General features: G+C 37.0%; 2 protein-coding genes across 2 annotated transcripts in view; both read right to left on the bottom strand.

Moving 5' to 3' along the window:
• Window positions 1-12,470, bottom strand: part of LOC114660033 (uncharacterized) — a 65,071-nt gene extending 52,601 nt beyond the window's left edge. Inside the window, exons 1-2 of the mRNA XM_051933600.1 lie at window positions 12,064-12,470; window positions 4,625-4,796 (exon numbers count right to left, since the gene is read on the bottom strand). Coding sequence (XP_051789560.1) covers window positions 4,625-4,796; window positions 12,064-12,231 — 340 coding nt within the window. The 5' untranslated portion in view covers window positions 12,232-12,470. The remainder of the gene's footprint in view (window positions 1-4,624; window positions 4,797-12,063) is intronic.
• Window positions 12,471-18,426: 5,956 nt separating this feature from the next.
• gpkow (G patch domain and KOW motifs) overlaps window positions 18,427-22,558 on the bottom strand; it is a 35,642-nt gene continuing 31,510 nt past the window's right edge. Inside the window, exons 8-11 of the mRNA XM_028813358.2 lie at window positions 20,898-21,042; window positions 19,297-19,366; window positions 19,123-19,208; window positions 18,427-18,603 (exon numbers count right to left, since the gene is read on the bottom strand). Coding sequence (XP_028669191.1) covers window positions 18,478-18,603; window positions 19,123-19,208; window positions 19,297-19,366; window positions 20,898-21,042 — 427 coding nt within the window. The 3' untranslated portion in view covers window positions 18,427-18,477. The remainder of the gene's footprint in view (window positions 18,604-19,122; window positions 19,209-19,296; window positions 19,367-20,897; window positions 21,043-22,558) is intronic.

The following is a 22,558-nucleotide window of genomic DNA, read 5'->3' as shown; positions in this document are numbered from 1 at the left end:
GTTTGCCAAAATGTACTTGAGGAAGCCAAAATCCTTCTGGGCAAATGTCTTATGGACAGATGAGACCAAGGTAGAGCTTTTTGGTAAAGCTCATCATTCTACTGTTTACAGAAAACAAAATAAGGCCTACGAAGAAAAGAACACAGTACCCACAGTCAAACATGGTGGAGATTCTAAGATGTTTTGGGGATGTTTTGCTGCCTCTGGCACTGGATGCCTTGACTGTGTGGAAGGCATCATGAAATCTGAAGACTACCAAAAGATATTGGGGCGAAATGTAGGGCCCAGTGTCAGAAAGCTGGGTCTGCGTCAGAGGTCATGGGTGTTCCAGCAGGACAATGACCCTAAACATACCTCTAAAAGCACCCAGAAATGGGTAAAGACAAAGTGCTGGAGAGTTCTGAAGTGGCCAGCAATGAGTCAGAATCTAAATCCGACTGAACACTTATGGAGAGATTTCAAAATTGCTGTTGGGAGAAGGTGCCCTTCAAATCTGAGAGACCTTGAGCAGTTTTCAAAAGATGAGTGGTCGGAAATTCCAGTTGAGAGGTGTAACAAGCTTGTTGATGGTTATAGGAAGCGCTTGATTTCAGTTATTTTTTCCAAAGGGTGTGCAACCAAATATTAAGTTGAGGGTGCCAATAATTTTGTCCAGCCCGGTTTTTGAGTTTTGTGTGAAATTATGTCAAATTTGGCTTTTTTACTCTGTTTTTTTTGTGTTGTTCCAATGCACATAAAGGAAATAAACGTGTATACCAAAACATTTGTAATTGCAACAATTTTCTGGGAGAAATGGTGCATTTTCTGGAAAAATTCCAGGGGTGCCAATAATTTCGGCCATGACTGTATATACTGTATATATATATAGATTTTTTTTGCTCCAAATTACTCACATGCCTCAGCTTACTGGCAGATATAGAGATTCTATCCTTTATTTTAATTATGTAGGACATTTAAAGAAAAGCAGAAATAAAAACAGAACTTCAGCATCCAATCATACACATTAATTTTTTACATTAAATTGGGGTTGCATGGAAAGCAGGTCCTTTCCAAGAACAATTTGGACAAGAAAAGAACTCAGCTGTAGTGAGCCTTAAGATTACTGCTGGATAGACCAAAAGACCTCTGCTCATATTGGGGCAATACAGCAATAAGCCTGATAACTTGTTTGGTCTGTGGGAAGAAACAAGTACAAACATGGCAGGAACAGAACACACCCAAGCCTGGATTTTAACATAATGCTCAAGAGCTAAGTGGCAGTGATTGTATTACATGCCACCTCAAAAAAGGCACACCTTAGTATTACCAAGATGGAATATATCTCCATTTATTTCCTGAGAATGGTTAGCTGAATGTGGACCCATCTACTGAATGCAGGAACTAAACCCAAGATGGAATATCATAGTACCACAGCTGCAAACCTCCACTCACTAATTCACTTACACTAGGTCAATTTACACTTGTAAATTAACCTACAATTATATCTATGCGATAAAGGCAGATGCTGGGGGACCTGAAGGAAAAACAGGCGAACACAGAGAGACATCACAACTATAGTAACTAGAACAGAAATCATAACCAGACACAAGAAGATCTGATGCACTAGTACTATCAATTGCAACCATGAAATATTAACAGTTTAAAACAATGGACTAAATGCATATTTAAATGTAAATAGCACAGGCCCTAAATGTCTCCAAAAATATTATATATGTGTCAACATATACTCATATATTGTAAGGCTACAGTTAAACTAATTTGTTGGCAAGCATTAGTAATGCAAATATATGTATTTGCTCACAATATGCCAGGAACGTTGCAGTGTTCAAACTATGTTTAACATTTCTTATAAATATTAAATAATTTAAATCATTTAAAAATCTGGTAAGCAGTCTCCTGTGTGGATATTCACAGGACAGCATCAGCATTACAACCACCCTCAGGTGAAGACCGAAATTCCTGCAGCTGAGATATGCCATGAAGATGAACCACAGCTCCAGCAACCACCAACATATGAAAAATCTGGTGTGAGTGGAACTACCAGAAAAAAGAAAAAAAAAATTTAAAAATTAAAATGAACACTAAAATGTGTTATGATTTGGAAATTAGAATCTCATCTGTTGTCAGTTATATTGAACTAATTAATGAGGTACAATTAGTTACAAAGTACTATAATAAACATTCATATATATGAGTCACTGAACTACAAATCATGACTTACATACATACATACATTATATATATATATATATTATATATATATATATATATATATATATGTATGTATATAGTATGTATAAATTCATTCATGCATCCATTTTCCAAATACTACTAAATGCAACACGTGTGTCTTAGGGTGTATATCAGACGTGGTAACTATTTGTGTTTATGCTTGAAGCAAAGCTGCCATTCATAAAGTACAGGAATTTCAAAAACTTCACAACACATAAACATGCCTTTTTAATTTAATTTGTGTGTATAACATTATATTTTAGCCTGGGTTCATTCCCTGGCTGAGGTTCGTATCCATGTGTTTTAGTCGTTTGTCACTGAGCCGTTTATTTAGGTTAATGCTACTTTTGTTAACTGTATACTATTTTGTTAACTGTATGATATGATTTCTTAGCCTGTGCTATGTTCCATGTGTTTTGTGGGTGGTCCCCCAAGAGTTGGGGACATCTTCAACTCTCCACTCTATATAACAGGAGGGTCTCGACAGTTCCAGGCAGTTCATTTCGAATGTGCTTAGGACTTTTAAGTTCTTATGTTTTCTGTGCTTGTACTTAGTGACCAGTTGATCTGTATTGAGACACTTCTTGGGATTTCATATTGGGTTTTCCTTGCTGGCAACTCGTTTTTTTCTTTTTGTGTTGTACAAAACTTCAAGGTATTACAGAGCATTTTTTGGACTATGTACTTTGGGACTCTTCAGTGATTGTGACCTAGTCATAACATTCAACACTTCAACATCAACACATGTACATTAATGCATCATGACTTTATGATGATTAATACTCAATTAAGTGTTAGATATTTGGAATGACACAAAATGTGTAAATAAAGGGCAAATTCCTTTACAATTAGTTTTTCATATGTGTTTTCACCAGTTACCATTCAAACAATAATATTCAGAAAATTACTTTTTAACAGTGAACCGAAGAATTATGCTGTGTTAGAACATCTTACCCATATGTCAAATCTGCCAGGGAAGAACCTCTCTGGAATGCGACAAGCATAAAGAACCACTCCTGTCAGAAAACATATGGCCATAACACATAACCAACCAAGCTGTCCAACTGTCATGGCTTTAAAGAAGCCTTCAACAAGGGCTACATGCACGACTGGCACAACAGAACCAAGGGCAAAGCAGAGGAACAATCCTGCAATAGAGACAGACATCAAGATATAGAAGAATGCCTATCCAAATTCCTACCAACCATCTTAAAAAATAAACAAGTCCTACAGACAATATTAAAAATAATACCAAATGTCTCTGTGGAAATCGGTGAAAAAATAGCCTCCTGGTTTAAAGATAAGAATAAACCTCAGAAGGTAACTTCTTCAATTATAACTCTTTTCTAAGCAAATTCAGAAATGTTTAATTGGAAATTTAAAAATACAAGGTTACTGTACTTAGCTTAGCAGTTTACTACTGCGCCAAAAACAACATTATGAACAACTATGGTTGTCTCCTAGCAAAACATTGAGAATACTAGTTGCAAGAAGCCATGTTCAATTCTAAAATTATCCTTGAGTGCTATAAGAGTGCTTCTTTTATTAAAATAAAGCTGGTGTTAGCCAGGAAAACAAACTGGAAAGGCACATTTAAATTCCAACATTTAAGATGTCCTTCTAAAAAAGAAATAAGCAAACAAAGATCAGGTAGCTCTTGGATGTGTCTGAGCAGCAGATAAATACCTGCACGAAGAGGTCTGCTTCTGGGTTTTGAGAAATAGTCCTGCTGTGAAACGGCTATTGTGGTGATTCCCAAGATACAGCTGACAACCAAATAAAGGAGCTGAGGCACTGGAGAACAGTAAAGAGAATAATACAGCCATGGCAAGAAGCAGCCTACTATCATGAAGGCAATTCCATAGTAATCCAACCTACAGACACAAGTGAGAGTAGTAAAACGACATATGCAAAAGATCATACAACCAAATTTTGATAAGAAAAACAACCATGCTCATTTTATTATATCTAAAAATTAGATTTTTTTTCCTGATATGCTACGAAGAAATAACTGATTAAGATAGACTGGAACAATATGTATATAAAGTTTATATCAGGCATGATGAAGACTGCTTGGAAGAGCTTACTTGTTGAATATTCTGGACACTCTCTCTGAGTGGCAGATGAAAGTGTGAAACATAAAGGAGAACAAAAAGCACAACCCAGTACCCACGAAGAGTAAAGAAATTGCGAGCTTCTCCTGAAAAGGGTTTACAAAGTTAATTTCAGGGATGAACATATAATTGATACCAAGGACCAGGATGACAATGAAGCCTGTAACACAGAAAAGCACAGACATATTCACAGGCATATCATGATTTAATTTTAATTGCTTGTAAGAGAAAAAAAAACATTTGTGGATTTAAATGAAAACAGATGAAGGTTCACCCACCAATAAGATGTGTCCAGATGTTGACAGTCTCAGTATGAATCAAGAAGATGCTCCTGAAGCAAGCTTGGAATGATGGCATGGGTGGCCGGTGTCCATTATGCAGGAAGTTATTGTCTTTCACCCAGCTGGGTAGCATCTCAAAAGGAATAACTTTCCAATGCGTCTGTAAAGTCTATAAAGAAATACAAGTTTTGTAAAGTCTATAAAGAAATACAAGTATAACTAATATTTTTGTAAAATTAAATCTTACAAGGGCTTATATTTTTCAATGCAGAGAAAGAGGCTAGAAATAAGGAATAAACTAGGGAATAAGAGCAGGCAAGTTTGGGGTTGGACTGAGGATGCAAAGTCTAATAAGATTCCTCTTACTATATTTTGCCAGTAAATCTTTAAATGTTTCAATATAAGACAATTATTAAAATTGTATACAAAACTTTGATACACATTGCTTTTTTCAATATAGAGCCCATATTACTACAGATATCCTGCACCAGACTTTTAGACTTTTAACTTGTGTGAGTAAAATTGTCTCTATAATTGTCTTCCAAAATAATGAACCCAATAAAACACTGTCTCTCAATAGTATTACTGGGGAAACATTTGAGAATTGCTTGGATTTCCCGTTAAGAATTCCAAAAAATAAATCTGCAAGACTGTGCTTCACATTAAATAAATAAAAAAATAATACAAACTGAACATACATACATGAATACAGCAAAACTGTGTTTCATACACAAGAGTGAAAATTCCCTATTCCAGACATAATGTAAAAATTACGCTACATTCTTCTTGGCAAACAACAGTGAATTACACTCTCTTCGGTAACCGACATCCCGGGGCTAATACATTTTGATAGCCCGATGGGAAAGTTTAACAGGCTACCTGAAATTATACTCTGAATGAAATCGAATTCCTTCCTTTATTTGCTTTCTCCGTTCTCATGACTTATCACTTGAATGAAAAAACAAAGAAAGATCATGGAAGAAACAGGTTTTGACTAATGATGATTTGTCTGCAAACATGTGTAAGCCTGTGTGGGTGTGTAATGAGTGTACTTCTCTCTTCTCTCTTTCATAGTGTAATGATCAGGCTGGAGATTCAGAGGGCATGTGGCTGGACAGCTACTGTGCTTTGAAAAGGTGTAGTTCATTATGCAAATGAAACATCTCAGTTAGAGGGGAAGGTCCCAGGAAAAAGGGTGGAAGGAGCACAAGAGACAGGAGCACAAGAGACAGGATGGAGTGTGGAAAGTGTGACATGCTTCTGGGCTGTAACACTGAAGCAGAAGACGAGCAGTGTGAAGTTGTTTCAAAGAGTCCAATTGCAATTGAAAAGTTGAGACTTCTCAATTAGAAGGCAATTAAGATTTTAGCTTATTATATATATATATATATATATATATACCTATTTTATTTATTTGAAATATAGTTGAATAATGTTCTATGGTACATTTGATATATTCAACTTCTGACAAAAAACAAATATTTAAACCAAAACTAAGCTTATGGTATCTTCAAAGCTCACTTACGAGTAACAGAAATAATGATTTGATTTATGTTGTAATATATATCGATATGGACTGATATGAAAAAAAAATTATTGTGAAAAGATTTTTTTCCCATATTTACCAGCTCTAACTGGAACTGCATTAGCTCCTACCAACAGATTTCCAGAAATCTATGTGATTGATATATAAGCTTTTAGTGGCAGAAAGAAAATACAAGAAAAGCTGATGTCATTTTACACAACCTCTTGTCATAGCATATTGTCAGAATTATCGACTGCAGCTTACAACACTGCAAATTGTTCGACATGTCAAATTTAGTGACTTCACGCCAATATCCATACAAAGTTACACTTGTCCCTTTTTGTTACAACCATTAGCGTGATGCTTGACGGAGCTTGCACTGTACGAAAGGTTAATAGGTGAGTGTGATAATGCGGGTTCGCTCCATACTCCCATCCAGCTTCTGGGAGCCCTTGAACCCGACACCGTCGGTAATGTCACCGATGAGCTAGGCAGTGAGGCACAACAAAGCAAGGGGATAGTGCAAAAAGTGCAAAAGTGCTTTTATTAAAACTGCAAACAAAAACAAAGTGTCCAAATTAAATAAAAGTGCAGTGCATCAAAAATACGTCATTAAATAAATAATCCATAAAAACAAGTGAGAAGGTGGAGGTTAAAATACGTTAGAAAAAAAATCCTTCAAAACCCGAGGTTAAAATAATAGCTGAAAGCAGTCTCTTTAAAAACACAAAGCACGGTTCCTTCTTTTACTGGTGACTCCCCTGCTTCTCCCATCCATGCTATGCACCAGGGGAGTCACCCTACATGCAGCTGACCTTCTGCTCGACTGGTCTGGCGGCCTCCCGATCCCTGGCTTCATTCAGCCCCTGCCAGACTGAGACTTGGCTTCCCCCAATGGCCAAGACGCTCGCGCTGGGGATTCTACTCCAAATCTCTGACTCCCTCTGCCTTTGCTACGGCGAGCCAACCAACTCCTGGTCACTCCTGCTCCCAACAAGCGCTCAGCAGGAGTGACCACTACTGTCGGCTTTCGGGTGCCAGCCAAACACCACACTCGGGCTCGCCTCTCTCAGCTGTCTGCATACAGCGCGAGTCTGCGCGCTCTCGCTCGTTCTCTCCTGCACCTGCTTTCCTCTAGCTGTTTCCAGCCTTCTTCTCCTGCAACATCCGTTCATCTTTTCCTTTTTTTCCTCCCCTAGCCGCCTCTATTTATTACGGGGACGTGGATCAGATGTGGCAATTGGCAGCTCCCGGCACCAATTACGGATGTAAACGACTCCTCACCTGTGCACTTAAGTGAGGACCATCCGCATCACGCATCACCTGGGAACCACTCTTGCCACACATACCACTCCCTCCACAAAGACAGGAAATACCACTAAGATCATATAAATGAAGGCTAGAAATTAAAATCATTCAAAGAGTTATCTAATGTGACAAGGAGGCAGAAGATGTTATGAAGAAAGAAACTTTATGGATTTAAATAAGTTGAAAAAAAATGACTTTATGCAAAAAAAAAAAAAACAAACATCACACATACAAGAAGGAGATACAATTGTATCATCAACATTACTTAGAATGTAAGAAAAATAGCTTTTTTTTCAGGATATCAATTATTATACACCATTTTATTTAAAATTTTAAGGTGTCATGTTCAACCCAGTGTTTAACTTCTACAAGGCAAGTCCTTACCCAAGTAGATCTATGATGAATACCCCTTTTAACATGAAGATAAATTCAATTATCATCACCAAGAAAGTGATAACCAAGCCCAGTTAATGAACATTATTGTCAAGGAGAAGAATGCTGAATGCTATAAAAGACAAAGGGTTAAGGACAGATCTTGAGAAGTTCATATGCGACTTATACTGAGCTGGACGTGCTGGTACCAACACCAATAAATTTGTACCTGCCTTTAAAGTACTGTATGTGCCAAAGACACCAAAAATGTCCCAAGCTTCACCTACAAAAGATGTATTTGGTACAATGCACATAAAGCTTATCCACCCAACCAAAATCACAAAATACCGTGTAGTTGGGACTGTCTCTCTATAGTGGGAACAGAGGCTCTGGTAAGGATAAAATAGAAAAAGAACAGCTAAAGATATGTACTCTCTGTCAAAAAGCTTATATTAGCAAAAAAAAGCATTTCTTCCTTAAGTTCAGGGTTTGTGTCACAGGTCCTCCCTGTGTGGAGTTTAAATGTTCTCCCTGTGTTTGTGTGGGTTTCTTCCAGGTACTTGGGTTTCCTCCAACAGTCCAAAGACATGCAAAGTTAGGTGGGCGATTGGCAATACTAATTTGGGCTAAGTGTGTGTTAAGTGTGTGTGTGTTTGTACTGCAATGGACTAGCACACTGCCTAAGGTATACTCCTGCTTTGCACCCTATGATGGCTAGGATAGACTCCAGCACCCCCTGTGACCGGACAAAGAGGGGTAGAAAATAAATCTCTTCCTTAAATAGAAAGCTCCGAAGTACACCACTATCTCACCCTAAAAACAGTAAGGAAGATAAATGTCTTGGGATCAATCCTGTGGCCACACCTTAAAAGTGCTGTGCATAAAAAAATCTTCATTATTCCAACCAAAGGACTGACTTCTGAAATCAGATAAAAGGATTCTTCTACAAAGTTTTTTTTTGTTAAACTATGTTTCCCTAATTACCTGAAATCCATAGAAAAATTCTTAAAAACCTCCATTTGTTTTCTTGACATGGTCCCAACTGCTTTTTTAAAGAAGTCTCTGATGTACTAATTGTTGGTGTCCTTAACATAGTTAAATTGTCTATAGATACGGGGGTCTTCCTAAATTATCTAAAGACTGTAGTTGTTAAATCATTGCTCAAAAAAAAAAAAATCTTGACAATGATCTCATAAATCTTAGACAATGGGTCACCTTATCCAGCAGTGTCTTAAATTGTTTTCAGTCTTATTTAACAGATAGAGAATTCTTAAGTTAGTTGCAGTAATTACAGTTCATGGATCCAGGGTATTGTATATGGTGTGCCACAAGGATCTATTCTGGACCTGCTGTTTTTTTTTCAACCTACCTACTTCCATTAGTCCAGATTATCTCAAAACATAAGGTGAACTACCACAGTTATACAGATGACACGCAGCTTAACTTATCTATTGCACCTGTTGACCCTGATGCATTGGGCTCTCTGACTCAGTGTCTTACAAGTATTTCTGAATGGATCAGTAGTACTTTTCTTAAGCTAAATAAGGAAAAAAAAAACAAATCTTAAGGGTTGGCAAAAATGGAAATAGTGAAAGTCTTAGAAATAAACTTGTCCCCTTAGCATTAAAAGTCAAGACGGAAGTAAATAATTTAGGTGTAGTCATGGACTCTGACATAAACTTTAAATTACATTAACAAGGTTACTAGGATTGCGTTTTTCCATTTATTAGGACACTGCAAAAGTTAGTTTGCTTGTAACGCTGTAAAATGCTGAGAAATTAATCCATATTGTTTTTAGTTGACTAGATTATTGTAATGTGCTCCTAAGAGGACCACCTAAGAAAACACTAATCGGTTGCAATTGGTTGAAAATGCAGCAGCAAAAATCTTAACCAAAAAAGGGAAATTTGCACACATCTCACCAGTCTCACCTTCTTGCGTGATGTGTGTTATCCAACTTTAATGTGGTGGAATCAGTTTCTTGCAGTGTCACATCATTTGTAGGTAATTTATTAGTTAGTGCTCCTCTTCTATTATATGAAAAGAATCAAGCATTGCATGTACAATTGTCTGCTGTGAATGAGCCACAAAAATGCACATTCTCAGATGGTTCCTGCATTTTTTGGATCTTGCAATGATCTGTAGAGAAGGGCGGGGTCTAGTATTAACTTCTGTGCAAGTCTTATTGCGAAATGGCCCTAATCTTGCGCTTTGATTGACATTTTTGCCAGGAGGGGACAAGGGGGACTGATATGGACACAGCACCTGCTGCTTATACTCAGCCCATCTCTCCTGCTGCCGGTCCTGGCAGTAGTGCAGCAATTTTAACACTGCAGAGCAGCTGTTACTGAACTGCAGTGCAGGTGTTATTGTGGGACAAAGCTCATTGACTATGACTCATTGCTCAGCAACATGCCAACACCCTTTCCTTTACGGGGGTCACTTCCTCACAACTTTTGATGCTTCAGCCTCAAGATCAAACAAGTGTCTCAGCTTAATGGAGGACAAATTTACAAGATTAACTGTAAACTGCTCAATTTAAGTTTAGTTAAAAGTTTTTTTTTTTAAGTTTAATGTGTTTACCTGCAGTACTGTATGTGATTCAATTTGTGGTTCAAAAATTTGAAATTTGACTTCTTCATCTTCAAACGTAACATTGCTTTTGTAGGCGGCAAGTACATATATCAAACATTTTCCAGGGGTGTGGGGTATAGAAAATGTTTTCAGTAATTTATGTTATGTAGAATGACAAGCAGGAGTTGGACTGTCTTTTAGTCTTGAACCCCTGCAGATTTTTTTTCTCCAGCTTAACAGGAGGTTTATTTCTTTTCTGTCCCCCCCCCCCCCCCACCCAGCCATCTGACCTTATCCTAGTACTTGTTTTCAGAGACTTAGAATATGATACTATAGGTAATGACTCTTCCTATCTACTAATTATACATCTATTCTTACACAAGCCTATTGATTTATTTAAGTTATGTTGTTGAAGTAAGTATTCATTTGACATTTACTTAAAAGATTTTTGGTTACAAGATCTTATTTATGGTGAACACTGGTTGACAGGATTTGCCTCATCTTCCATCTTTAAATCGAAAAGAAAAATTAAAAAGGCACCTTATACAGAGGTAATAGGATAATTCTGAATTGACACCAAAGCTGCAAGTTCTGTGTAATCTACCTTGTCCTTCAAATAATTCTATTTACTTTGCAAAAACACATGTGATTGTTAAACAATATTCTAAACAAGCTGTCCAAGGAGTAAAAGTTAAGAATCAAATCATGTAAATATAAAGCTTCTTTATGTTATTACAGAAATCAACTTAAATCGTGATAAAGATAACAGGGGTGAAAATTATTCAGTTGTGTAAGTAGAAACAAGCCATGCTTAAGTTGAATGACACAACAATTGGTTCAAATATACTTTTCAAAATGAAAGATGGGATACCTGATCGTGACGTCAGTAGTAATATGAATTGTACTCAGTGAATCTTTTTCCATCGATAAACTATGACATCTGCTCGTTAACTTTCCTTAAGATTACGGATCCCCTGTGCCTCTGTGTGTCTTCGATAGGTGTTCACAAGAAGAGTAATTCAAACACAGGTTAAACGATGAGATTTGAAGCAGGCACAGATACAGCACGTTGCCACACCCACCACACGACGCATCACCTCGGGATCCCAGATTAGGACCCGATCGCAGTCATCCAATGGATGACGCCTCAGAGCCACATTAGTTTGTGTGAGGTTTTTTACGGTGGCTGGAGTGCCCCCTAGTTTTACATGCAAGTTGGAGGACCTACTTGCAGAGTAGGACGCAGGTTAACGTCATACTCCGGACAGAGCAACAGCAGGTTACGGGTCCGATGGACAGACCCCCGTGACCCTGTGTTGGGATATAGCGGGTTGGATGATGACTCACTGACTCTTTCGCTATTTCGTGAAGTCACGTACGTGACGCCCTGCCCGGGGTTTGTTCCCTGCCTTGCGCCCTGTGTTGGCTGGGATTGCCTCCAGCAGACCCCCGTGACCCTGTAGTTAGGATATAGCGGGTTGGATAATGGATGGATGGAACGTATGTGACACCGTTTCAGCTGTACACACGGGTACATTTAATATTGCAAATTACTTTGAATAGGCCTACATGAAACACACAAAAGAAAAGATTTACAAGAATACTGAGAAGAAACAAAGGGTGTTGTATGGGGGAGCAATGTTGTTTTGCAATTTACCTGGGGCTCTTCGGCGCTCCGTTTTCCTGTTTTCGGCCCCGGAGGTTTAACATGTGAAGTCAGTGCTGTCGGTTTGTTCAGGTGTCTTTGTAGAAGGTGCATCAAAATAAGGACCGCAGAGGCCAAGGCGGCGACGAACAAGTCACTCACAGATCGTTCTCCAAGCATGTTAAATCGTTCATAAATGCAGATGGAGCGTTTCGGAGAAGCAATACCATCATGACCTGCCACTCTCGTGTGGTTCCAAGCTGGACACTGAACAGATGGAGTGTGGAGCTCTGCTGAAGTACCGCACGGTTTGAGATGCCGAAGAAAAGCGCGCGAGTGTGTCGGACCAGCAGGCCGCAGCACAGCAAGTGTCAGGAAACATTAACCCTTTAGCAGCCAGACGGTTTAAATCCTCACGGTCATTCACACCTAAGCCAAATATGTCCACTTGTTTTTGATACAAATAATTTTGTTACTGTATATAATTCAGTTCGGTTGTTTGTGAGCTCCTAATTGATTAGGGTAAATGTATTGTTTGGGGCTAAAAAAGAGAAAAGAGAGAGATAAAAAGTGACGTATTCTCGGTGCACAATAAAAAACGAAAGTAAAAGCTGAAAAAGAGCTGATAACCCAGGGCTTCGGTGTCGTTACTCATCCATTACAAATGTTATAGTAATGCTCATAAAACGATGGTAAAAGAAACAGTTTTTTGAAAGCGCCTTTACAGATACTCACGGACTATTTCTAGATGAACAAGGATAGAAGCTGTTCACTAAAACAATAAAATAATAAAGAGTTCCCGGTGTCGTCGTGCTTCGATCGTCAAGTTACAGCTATTGCACACGTATCTTGCAATCAAGTGACAAGAATTAACCAAAGTTATAAGAATACATACGTTTAGTTTTAATCATGCTACAGTTTGGCACCGACACTTCAATATATAGGCTGTGTGTTCGCGCAGTGTTTCTGAGGACATAAACAAAGTTAAGGAACACAGTACCAAGTGCATTGAAAAGTAAGGGACCTACAGTACGTTGAAAAACAATGGGTCTGTATGTTCTCTATTGTAGTTCAAATAAATTTTAGAAATACAATGCAGATTATTAATGTAATCCATGTAGTGTATTGTATATGTACAGTGTTAATGCCAGACCAAGGAGAACCCCACACAGGTGAGGTCTGTACAACAGCTGAGAGATGACATAAACAGGGCGAAGTACAACTACCAGAAAGATGCCCCTTGGACAATGTCTACCAGCGACTGTGTGACTTGGAATTGGCACCCGAATGCCTTTATGACTCACAGTGGTGTCTTCCATGGTCCTACAACAGGACAGTCAATGCGGTAATTTACCATCCACAGCAGGTCCTACAAAAAGCCATCATTGACAATTACTGGTGTCCCTGCAGATGTCCTTCTTACTTATTTATTATTACCATAGGCCCTTTGTGGAATTCTCCTTTGAGGGATAAATCATTTGGATAAGTGGCACCACAAGTGCACAGGGCAAACATGACCCAATAAACAGAAATATGCAAAAATGGCCACAGGACTTATGATATGCTCAAGTATTTGCTCTTCTCTGTGTGGTAAGGTCCACAGTTTTGATCTGACACTCAAGTGTTGAGTATTCTTTTGGTAGCTGCTTTTAATACATCCGCCATTGCAGCCAGTGGCCCTCTTTACTTGATACACCTGCAGATTTGCTTGCAAACCTTAAAACTATTTTAGCTAGGCACTCATGCAAGTTTGTCTTAATAGCAGACTACTTTTCAGCTTTTGGTAGACGATTTTTTCATCATCAAACCATAATATAGAAGTAAAGTTGCAAGTAAATGCTACAAGTAGTTGAAGAATGTTTAAATGTTTTACACATTTTTGTGAACACATTTTTAAAATTTAACTATGATTAATATCTTTCACTGACTTAAACTAATTGCAGTAACCCTTTCAGTGCCTACAGGTTTGCCAAGATGCATCACCCTCTCTCTCAATGGATACTTCCACTTTAACTGTTTCAGATTTGCCTTAACCACAACAGGCAAATTCACATGGAAAGCCATTTTAAGAATTATATGTTTGCCTTTGTCTCATGACAATTACATTCTAACAAGTGAATTAATTATGAACTGTAATACCGACTATAAATTTTAGATATGTACCATTAGGTTTTTAACTTGTCTAAATTAAGAAATCTGTATCTTTCCACATCAGTTTTGGTTAGTCAGAACACTAATTAGGGAAATATATAATGTACTTCCCGAGAGAGTGTGGCTGGCAGGGGATATCCAACCCCCCAAACCCAACACAGAAAGATGTAGGACACAAGTGCAGTCACGCATTTTTTTTTTATTTTTCTTGTGCAAAATGCTTTTCCATTGTTTCCCACCTGCTCAACACAGTGCAGAGTCCAAAGCACAATAACCACAATAAAAGCACCAAGCACTTTGTCTTTTCTTCTCCCTCTCCTTCCTTCTTCTGCTTCCACTCCTCTAGCAAATGTTATTCTCTCCCTCCCGACTCTGGCTCCCCGATTGGAGTGAGGAGGGTCATTTTATATAATACCTGGAAGTGCTCCAGGTGTCCTGTAGTCTCCTCCTGGCAGCCATTCCGGGTGTGGTGGAAATCCTGCAATAAAGGGCTCCTCAGTCACCTGGCAATATCCATGGGACCCAACAGGGCTGTACAAAACTCCAAATCCCACGAAGACTTTTGGGAGTCTGTGGTGCCCTAGCAACCCAGGAGGACTGCTGTCTAGCATTCCGGGGGAGATAATGCCCTGAGCATGTTCTCTAGCCTGGTCTTTCCATTGCAGAGGTGTCCCATCTGCCACACATATATATGTATATGTAACAGAATTTTTCATATGGACAAATTTTCCTTAATTATATTTTTAAAATCTCATCATAAAATTTGACAAGTAAACAGTTATCTGTTTATAAGTTATCTAAAAATACATTTTCAGCAGCTGGCATTCTAATTAATGGAAACTGACAGACTTTTGCCATTGACATCAATGGAACTTACATTGTAGAAGACTATAATTAAATTTGACTACTCTTATAGTGTTACACTACTATAGTATATAAATAAGTGTTACAATAATCCAGTATTTCTACTCATCAAAAATGCATACAAATAATACAGATGAAAAGGCTTAACATGCTTATATAATCAAATTAAGTATTTTCCTTTAATCTGTAGAATGTGTAAAATGACTTTCTGCTGACATACAAAATGAAATATGTTACCACAAAATTAAACTCAATTTGTCAGACTTAAAAATGTCTCCTTCGTTGCAAGACTTATCTACAGTACTAAATATTCACTTAATTAAATGACCTATTTCAGAAGGCAAAAGAACACATGAACATGAATTATTCTTTTCAAGAAAACGATAGTGTTACTATTCCCTAAGAATAATGTTTGAAAAATAGTACTTTTAAACCTCTGTTTTTAAAATCTATAAGTAAACAGTGCATAATCCTAACACTATAATTACCAGAGTCTACGAAAAAACTCGTAGATCCAGCCCACCTTAAATCGCTTCTTAAATCCTTTCACACCTCTCCGCCAGCGTCTTTTGTCCTCTAAATGTGCTGATAAAAGACAAGCTGCCAGCAGCCGGCTATTCCATCCCCCCTCCGACTTAGAACGTGAACGCACTTTTCCCAGCTCATGCCTTGGTTGATTGTCTGGGAGTGAACTGGAGTTTTAGAGTTGAAATAATAGATCGTTATTTGGAACACACGCATTCCATGTGTGTACCGTTTCTACAGTAATCTGTGTAAACACATTGTTAAAACAGAAACTTTTTCATATTTTAGTAATAAATGTTACAAAATGTAGGCATAAACTATAGAATGTGTAAAGCCAGAGTTCCTAAGATCAAATAAGCACTTCCATAAAAGCTTCACACACCATACAACAGTTTCTGTGGCGTAGCGCGCTAAGATTTGCCTCTCAGAGCAAGTAGCTTTTTCTCTGCCTCACAAACATGAGTTCAATTCCCCGCTGGGGATAAAGTGTTACTTCTTTTTTTTCTCTTTAACCTCAAACGGACATAAAATTTGTAAATTGGTATGCACTGTCAGTTAATGAGATCGTTATATTTTCATGTGGGATGCTTCTTTTAAAATATTTTTTTAACAATTGAGACTGCAATTAACATGAACAACTGTCCTTATAACTTATTTTTTTCAAGATCCATAACACACAGACAGACAGAGCACTGCGTAATACAGAGACAGACAGGCAGAGATATACAAATAAACAGGGAAGGCACATTTACTGAAAGAAAAAAAAATCAACATGTGCGTTGTTCCTGCAGCACTGAATAAGCTCACGCGCTCTAACATCACCCCTCCCCCGATCTGGCTCTCTAAGTAACAGCGCAAGTACAGACGCAAACCAAGTGTAATCAAGAGTACTGGTTCCATCCCCACTCCCTCCTATATTTGCCGTTTTCAGTAGTAAGCTGCTCTTTTTGTTAATATTATACAGTACACATATGCACTTGGCTTGTGTCTGTACTTGCGCTGTTACTTAGAGAGCCAGATCGGGGGAGGGGTGATGTCAGAGCGCGTGAGCTTATTCAGTGCTGCATGAACAACGCACATGTTGATTTTTTTTTTCTTTCAGTAAATGTGCCTTCCCTGTTTATTTGTATATCTCTGCCTGTCTGTCTCTGTATTACGCAGTGCTCTGTCTGTCTGTGTGTTATGGATCTTGAAAAAAATAAGTTATAAGGACAGTTGTTCATGTTAATTGCAGTCTCAATTGTTAAAAAAATATTTTAAAAGGAGCATCCCACATGAAAATATAACGATCTCATTAACTGACAGTGCATACCAATTTACAAATTTTATGTCCGTTTGATGTTAAAAAGAAAAAAAGAAGTAACACTTTATCCCCAGCGGGGAATTGAACTCATGTTTGTGAGGCAGAGAAAAAGCTACTTGCTCTGAGAGGCAACTCTTAACGCGCTACGCCACAGAAACTGTTATATCATCTTTGAAGCTTTTGTGAAAGTGTTTATTTGATCTTTGGAACTCGGGCTTTACACATTCTATATAGTTTATTCCTACATTTTGTAACATTTATTACCAAAATATGAAAAAGTTTCTGTTTTAACAATGTGTTTACACAGATTACTGTAGAAACGGTACACACATGGAATGTGTGTGTTCCAAATAACAATCTATTATTTCAACTCTAAAACTCCAGTTCACTCCCAGACAATCAATCAAGGCATGAGCTGGGAAAAGTGCGTTCACGTTCTAAGTCGGAGGGGGGATGGAATAGCCGGCTGCTGGCAGCTTGTCTTTTATCAGCACATTTAGAGGACAAAAGACGCTGGCGGAGAGGTGTGAAAGGATTTAAGAAGCGATTTAAGGTGGGCTGGATCTACGAGTTTTTTCGTAGACTCTGGTAATTCTAGTGCTAATTTAGATGCCTAAACTTAAACAGACTTTTTTGCCTTCTGTCAAAATAAATATTCTCAAAAATGCAGGCATTTTTTCTTCATTATTGCTTTACCTCCTTTATTATTACAGGCCATCAATCTTAAGCATTTCTCTACACATTTATTTACAGAAAAAATACTAATTGTCCCTTATGGCTCTACCTGTATTATATATGCATTCAGCCTTTTGTTTTCAAACTCACCTAATCAGATCAGATCTGTGATAAGCTTGTGCTTATCCCAGCAGCCCTGAGTGCAAGGCAAGAACCAACTCATGGATGGGACATCAGCCATTTTAGAGTGAAATCACTCACAAAGGGTTAACCTAAAGTTGCCAATTAATTTAACACACATGTATTTGGGAAATGGGAGGAAAAACTAAACAGAAATGAGAGGAACTTACAAACTCCACACAGACAGTGAACAGGCATTTGAACTATGCACCCTGGAGCTGTGAAGCCACCATGCCAATCAGTGCACAGTCATGCTAGCCCTGTATTATACTGTATATACACATCACTCAAAAAATAATTTAGGTCATTTTATGCACATTTAATAGATAATAAAGTATACAAACACTTAATACTTTCAATGTAAGTAGGGTTGTTTAAAAAAATTCCAAAACATTTTTGAGAATAAGGGCAAAAAATAAGCAGCAGCTAATATTCAGCATGTGTTAAGAATGGAACTGGTGAAACACAGATGATGAATCTAATTAAAAAAAATGAAATAAAAACCACACACAACAGAAGACCAAGCTTCCTGGCAGTCTGGTATCTTCTGGGATGTGGTCTTCAGAATCAACAAATATGCATTTTCAATGTGTGTGAGACACAGGAGAAATTTATTGATAGAAAAACCTCTTCCCCAGCCCCACACATGTAAGCCTATGAAGATACACACAAGGCTTTCAATAAAGCTGTCCACATATTATTGCATTCTTATGCAGATGAAGACTCAGCTAAGCTGTCCCACCAATATAATGGCAAATAGCATCATAATCCAGTTTAAACACTTGGTCTTCAAATTTATGAAGCTGAACTAAAGCATAACATTTGTCCTTGTTCCGTTGAAGAATTCTTCCTACCTGTTTAAACAAAAAAAGAATAATAATTACAGTACAATTAAAAGTGTACAGTTCAATTAAAAGCACACTGGTATTTGCAGGAATATTTCACAGCTGGTAAGACAATTTCAGCTTTTCATCAAAACTATTTTTACAATGGCTCCAGAAAGTAATTAATTGATGTGAATGACTTTGGTCCAAAAACCTGACAAGTCAACAAAAATATTTTTTAGAATCTTTTAAAATATATTTTGCTCGCAAATTAATGTGCTCAGTTGGCACTAGATCTTACTTTAACCAAATTAGTTAAGGCTAAATGACAGATATTATAGTGATTCTCCATGAACTTTGAATGCCACTGAAGAGCTTATGCCCTTGATTTTTACATTTTTAAATAAAAATTTTTAATTTTTAAATTAAAAAAACATCAAAAAGTGGGTTCTATACTTTCCAACAGCATTATTGATTGTAGATAAGAACAGAAAACTGCTAGGTGTTGTAATAAACAAATATTAAAAAAACATATAAAAAACAACCAACCTGACCCCTGTTCTTGCCAAGCACAACCATGATAAGATCACTGTGCAATTTTGGAACAATGGTTTCCAACATAGACTGATGGATATCTAATGAACAAGAAAAATAAAGCAATAAACTTACATTACAAAATGTTTTTTTTTTGTTTTACATTTTTAATCTCAAACAGCATCTTACCATCCAGCAGAAGGCCTTCATCTGTTCTACAAACACACGTGTCAGGAGTTAGAACATCTTCAATGATCATCTACAATTAAAAATGCAGTTTTATGGTCAAGCTGATACCTGTATTCTGAACACATTAGAAATTATTATTGCTAAAGAATCTGACATGAAATATTTTGATGAAAGAGGAACCTTCAGCTAACCGAAAAACAACACACCTTAAGGAAGTAAAAAAAAAAAAAAAATTAAATTCTAAATACCTCATAAACTACTATTATAAAAGTGTGTTAAATGTCACAGAATTAATCTAGGATGTACTACTTCGGTCAGCATTAAGGAGCCAGCAGTGCTCCTTAATATTCAATACTATTGTCATCTACATATTTAATAAGCTTTGCATTGATATAACATATATGAAATATAATTTAATGTACAATGTATACTTCATTTCTTCTTTTTCTTGTTATTATATTATGTCTTAATTTTTCTTTTTATGTATTATATATTACAAAGTCATGCTGTATGCTTTTACTATTATGCTTCATCAGTCTGTCAGAAAAGTATTTCTTGGGTATTGCCATAAAAAAAAAAAAAAAAGAAAGAAATTTTTAGCAAAAGGAGCCAAAACTTCTAGTTATACACTGCTTGATTTTCTTGTACCACAGCAATATTATCTTACACTTGATATAATTGTTACCACACCCTGGCACTTGAAGAACCCTACAACTGCTGACCTGCTCAACCTTGGGACTATGTAGTGTTCTGTAACCTTCCACACCCTGCAAACACGTGCAAGCTCTGAAATTACGTAGAGAATAACTGCCAGATCAATAAAATCACTTCAACTAAGAATGAAAACAGAAAGACGTTGAGCACCTATGCAACTGAGGCTGAACTCACCTGACACATATTGTGTGTTGAATGATTAATCAAGTCAAGTATAAAAAAAAATAATAATATTTGTATCATGATTAGTTGTTTTTTTGTTGTGGTAGTGGTGATTATTTTGTCACCATTATGAACCCAGGGCGTACTTTAAAGCAGAGCTACCTTCCCACAGTGCATTTCCCCGCAGTTGATCTGGCCTTTTTGGAAGCTAATGTTCCCTCTACTGGACAAACTTATGTAAAGGGTCTACAGTGTACAATGAATTACCATTTAGAAAGTGTAAGAAATATAATTTATTTCTTAACATTTGTTAAACCTGTAAATATATGATTTTAATAAAATCCTTAGTCATTTAATACTGGGACTTAAGATTTATTTTGATTTTAAGTAAATACTAATAAATAACAGCTGCAGCTTATTTGGCAGGGAAGTTGAAAGTTTTCTTTCAGGAGTGTAACACCACCTTCTGAAAAATGAGTGTCATGAATTTCTTTTCTTGCATCATTTCTATATACATCAGAATGGTACTATAGGTAATTAGGGTCCAGCTTAATAGTAGAATTTGGGGCATCGGTGTCGCTCAGATTTTGTACTGCATAATTTATAGATTTTTGTTGGTTGCCGTTTCTTAATTACATTTACTGTAAGTAGCAAAAAAGACTTCAACCATTAATACAGCTTAGGCCTTACAATCTAAAATCTAAAAATAACATCCAATCAAAAACCTTAGAATTGTAGTAGTCGCCTTTTTTGAACCGCTTGTCTATGAATCGAACTCGCAGGTCTCTTTGAAGCCAACAGTGCTCTCTAGAAGAAGACTTGCTGTTGCTGGACATCGGCTTAGTTTCTTTGCCAGAATGTACTTCATCCCTGAAAGCAAAAAAACTAGATTAGCACCTTCCATAAATAGGTACTGATGTTCATACACTGACAAAAAGTAAACTTAAACTACAAAAATGCTAAAACAAACAAACAATTTCTTTCCTTAATATTCAGATGAAATTCTTATTTATTATAGGACACTGTCTTGAGAATAGCCTTGCATGTAACGTCACTAATATTGAACAGGTTTCAGGTTTATGTCGTTTCATTCTGAAATGGGCCCTGGAATACTATACTGAATGAAATGAAGTCAGAACAAAAACGGATAGGTAAGTAGACAAAGGACAATTTATAAACTGCAACAGAGAATCAAAAAACTTTACCATTTTCAAAAATTATGTTTTTTATACCACTGATAATTTAGAGAAATACCTCTATTAAAATAATATATAAATTATACATGTGTCTAAGTTTAGATAACCTATTGCGAAATTGCAAGTTTCACATTCTCTAAATGCAAAAAAGTTAACAGACCACTCCCAGGTATAACAATAAGAAAGAAGTGTTAATCTAATTAATTAGATTCAACCATCACCACATTTATTTGGAATTCAAAACATCCACGTATCCAAAACATCCACGTGGATGTCTGGAAAACATTTGGGATGAAATCACTTAGAGATCTGTACATAGACAACGTCTTTGAATCCTATGAACAATTACATTCTAAATTTAACTTTCCTGCAACACATTTCTTTCACTATCTTCAAATTAGAAACTTTGTTAAACAGAACCTGCCCAATTTCCCTCATCTCCCATCTCCCTCTATGCTGGAAAAAAATATTCATCAGTCTCAAGGACTTAGACAGCATCTCTGCAATATATAAAACCATTTTACAGTCCCTCCCTTTCAAAGATCCAAGAGGACAATGGGAAAAGGATCTCTCACTCAACATATCAGAAAAGGAATGGAAGGTAGCAATGCAGAGGATTCACTCGAGCTCCATATGTGCAAAGCATACAATTATTCAACTAAAAATTATATATCGAGTACATCTGTCTCGCTTGAAATTGTCCAAAATGTTTCCAGGGCAAGATCCAACCTGCGAACATTGCAATCAAGTTCCAGCCTCACTAGGTCACATGTTCTGGGCCTGCACCAAATTAACATCATTTTGGACCAAGATTTTTAAATGCCTTTCAGACAGCCTTGGTGTCACAATCCCTCCTAATCCACTAACAGCTGTGTTTGGTGTACTTCCAGATGGGCTTAAAGTGGAGAAGGACAAACAAACTGTAATTGCCTTTACTACACTATTGGCATGGAGACTTACTGTATCTTGCTCAACTGGAAGAATCCTAACTCTCCCCTTTTAAGTCAGTGGGTAACTGATGTTATATATTATTTGAAATTGGAAAAAATCAAATTCTCACTTAGAGGAGCTGTGCAGAAATTTTTCCAAACCTGGCAGGATCTAATCAATAACATTTTAGAATAAGCTTTTAAAGTACCAAGGAAGCAGATTCTCTCTCTATTCTTTTTTTTTCTTTTTCTTCTCCTACT

This window comes from Erpetoichthys calabaricus, chromosome 11, assembly GCF_900747795.2.
Source record: "Erpetoichthys calabaricus chromosome 11, fErpCal1.3, whole genome shotgun sequence".
In the NCBI taxonomy this organism is placed as follows: Eukaryota; Metazoa; Chordata; class Cladistia; order Polypteriformes; family Polypteridae; genus Erpetoichthys; species Erpetoichthys calabaricus.
The sequence above is the reverse complement of the archived record's forward strand: the minus strand, read 5'-3'. Positions and strand labels throughout refer to the sequence as shown.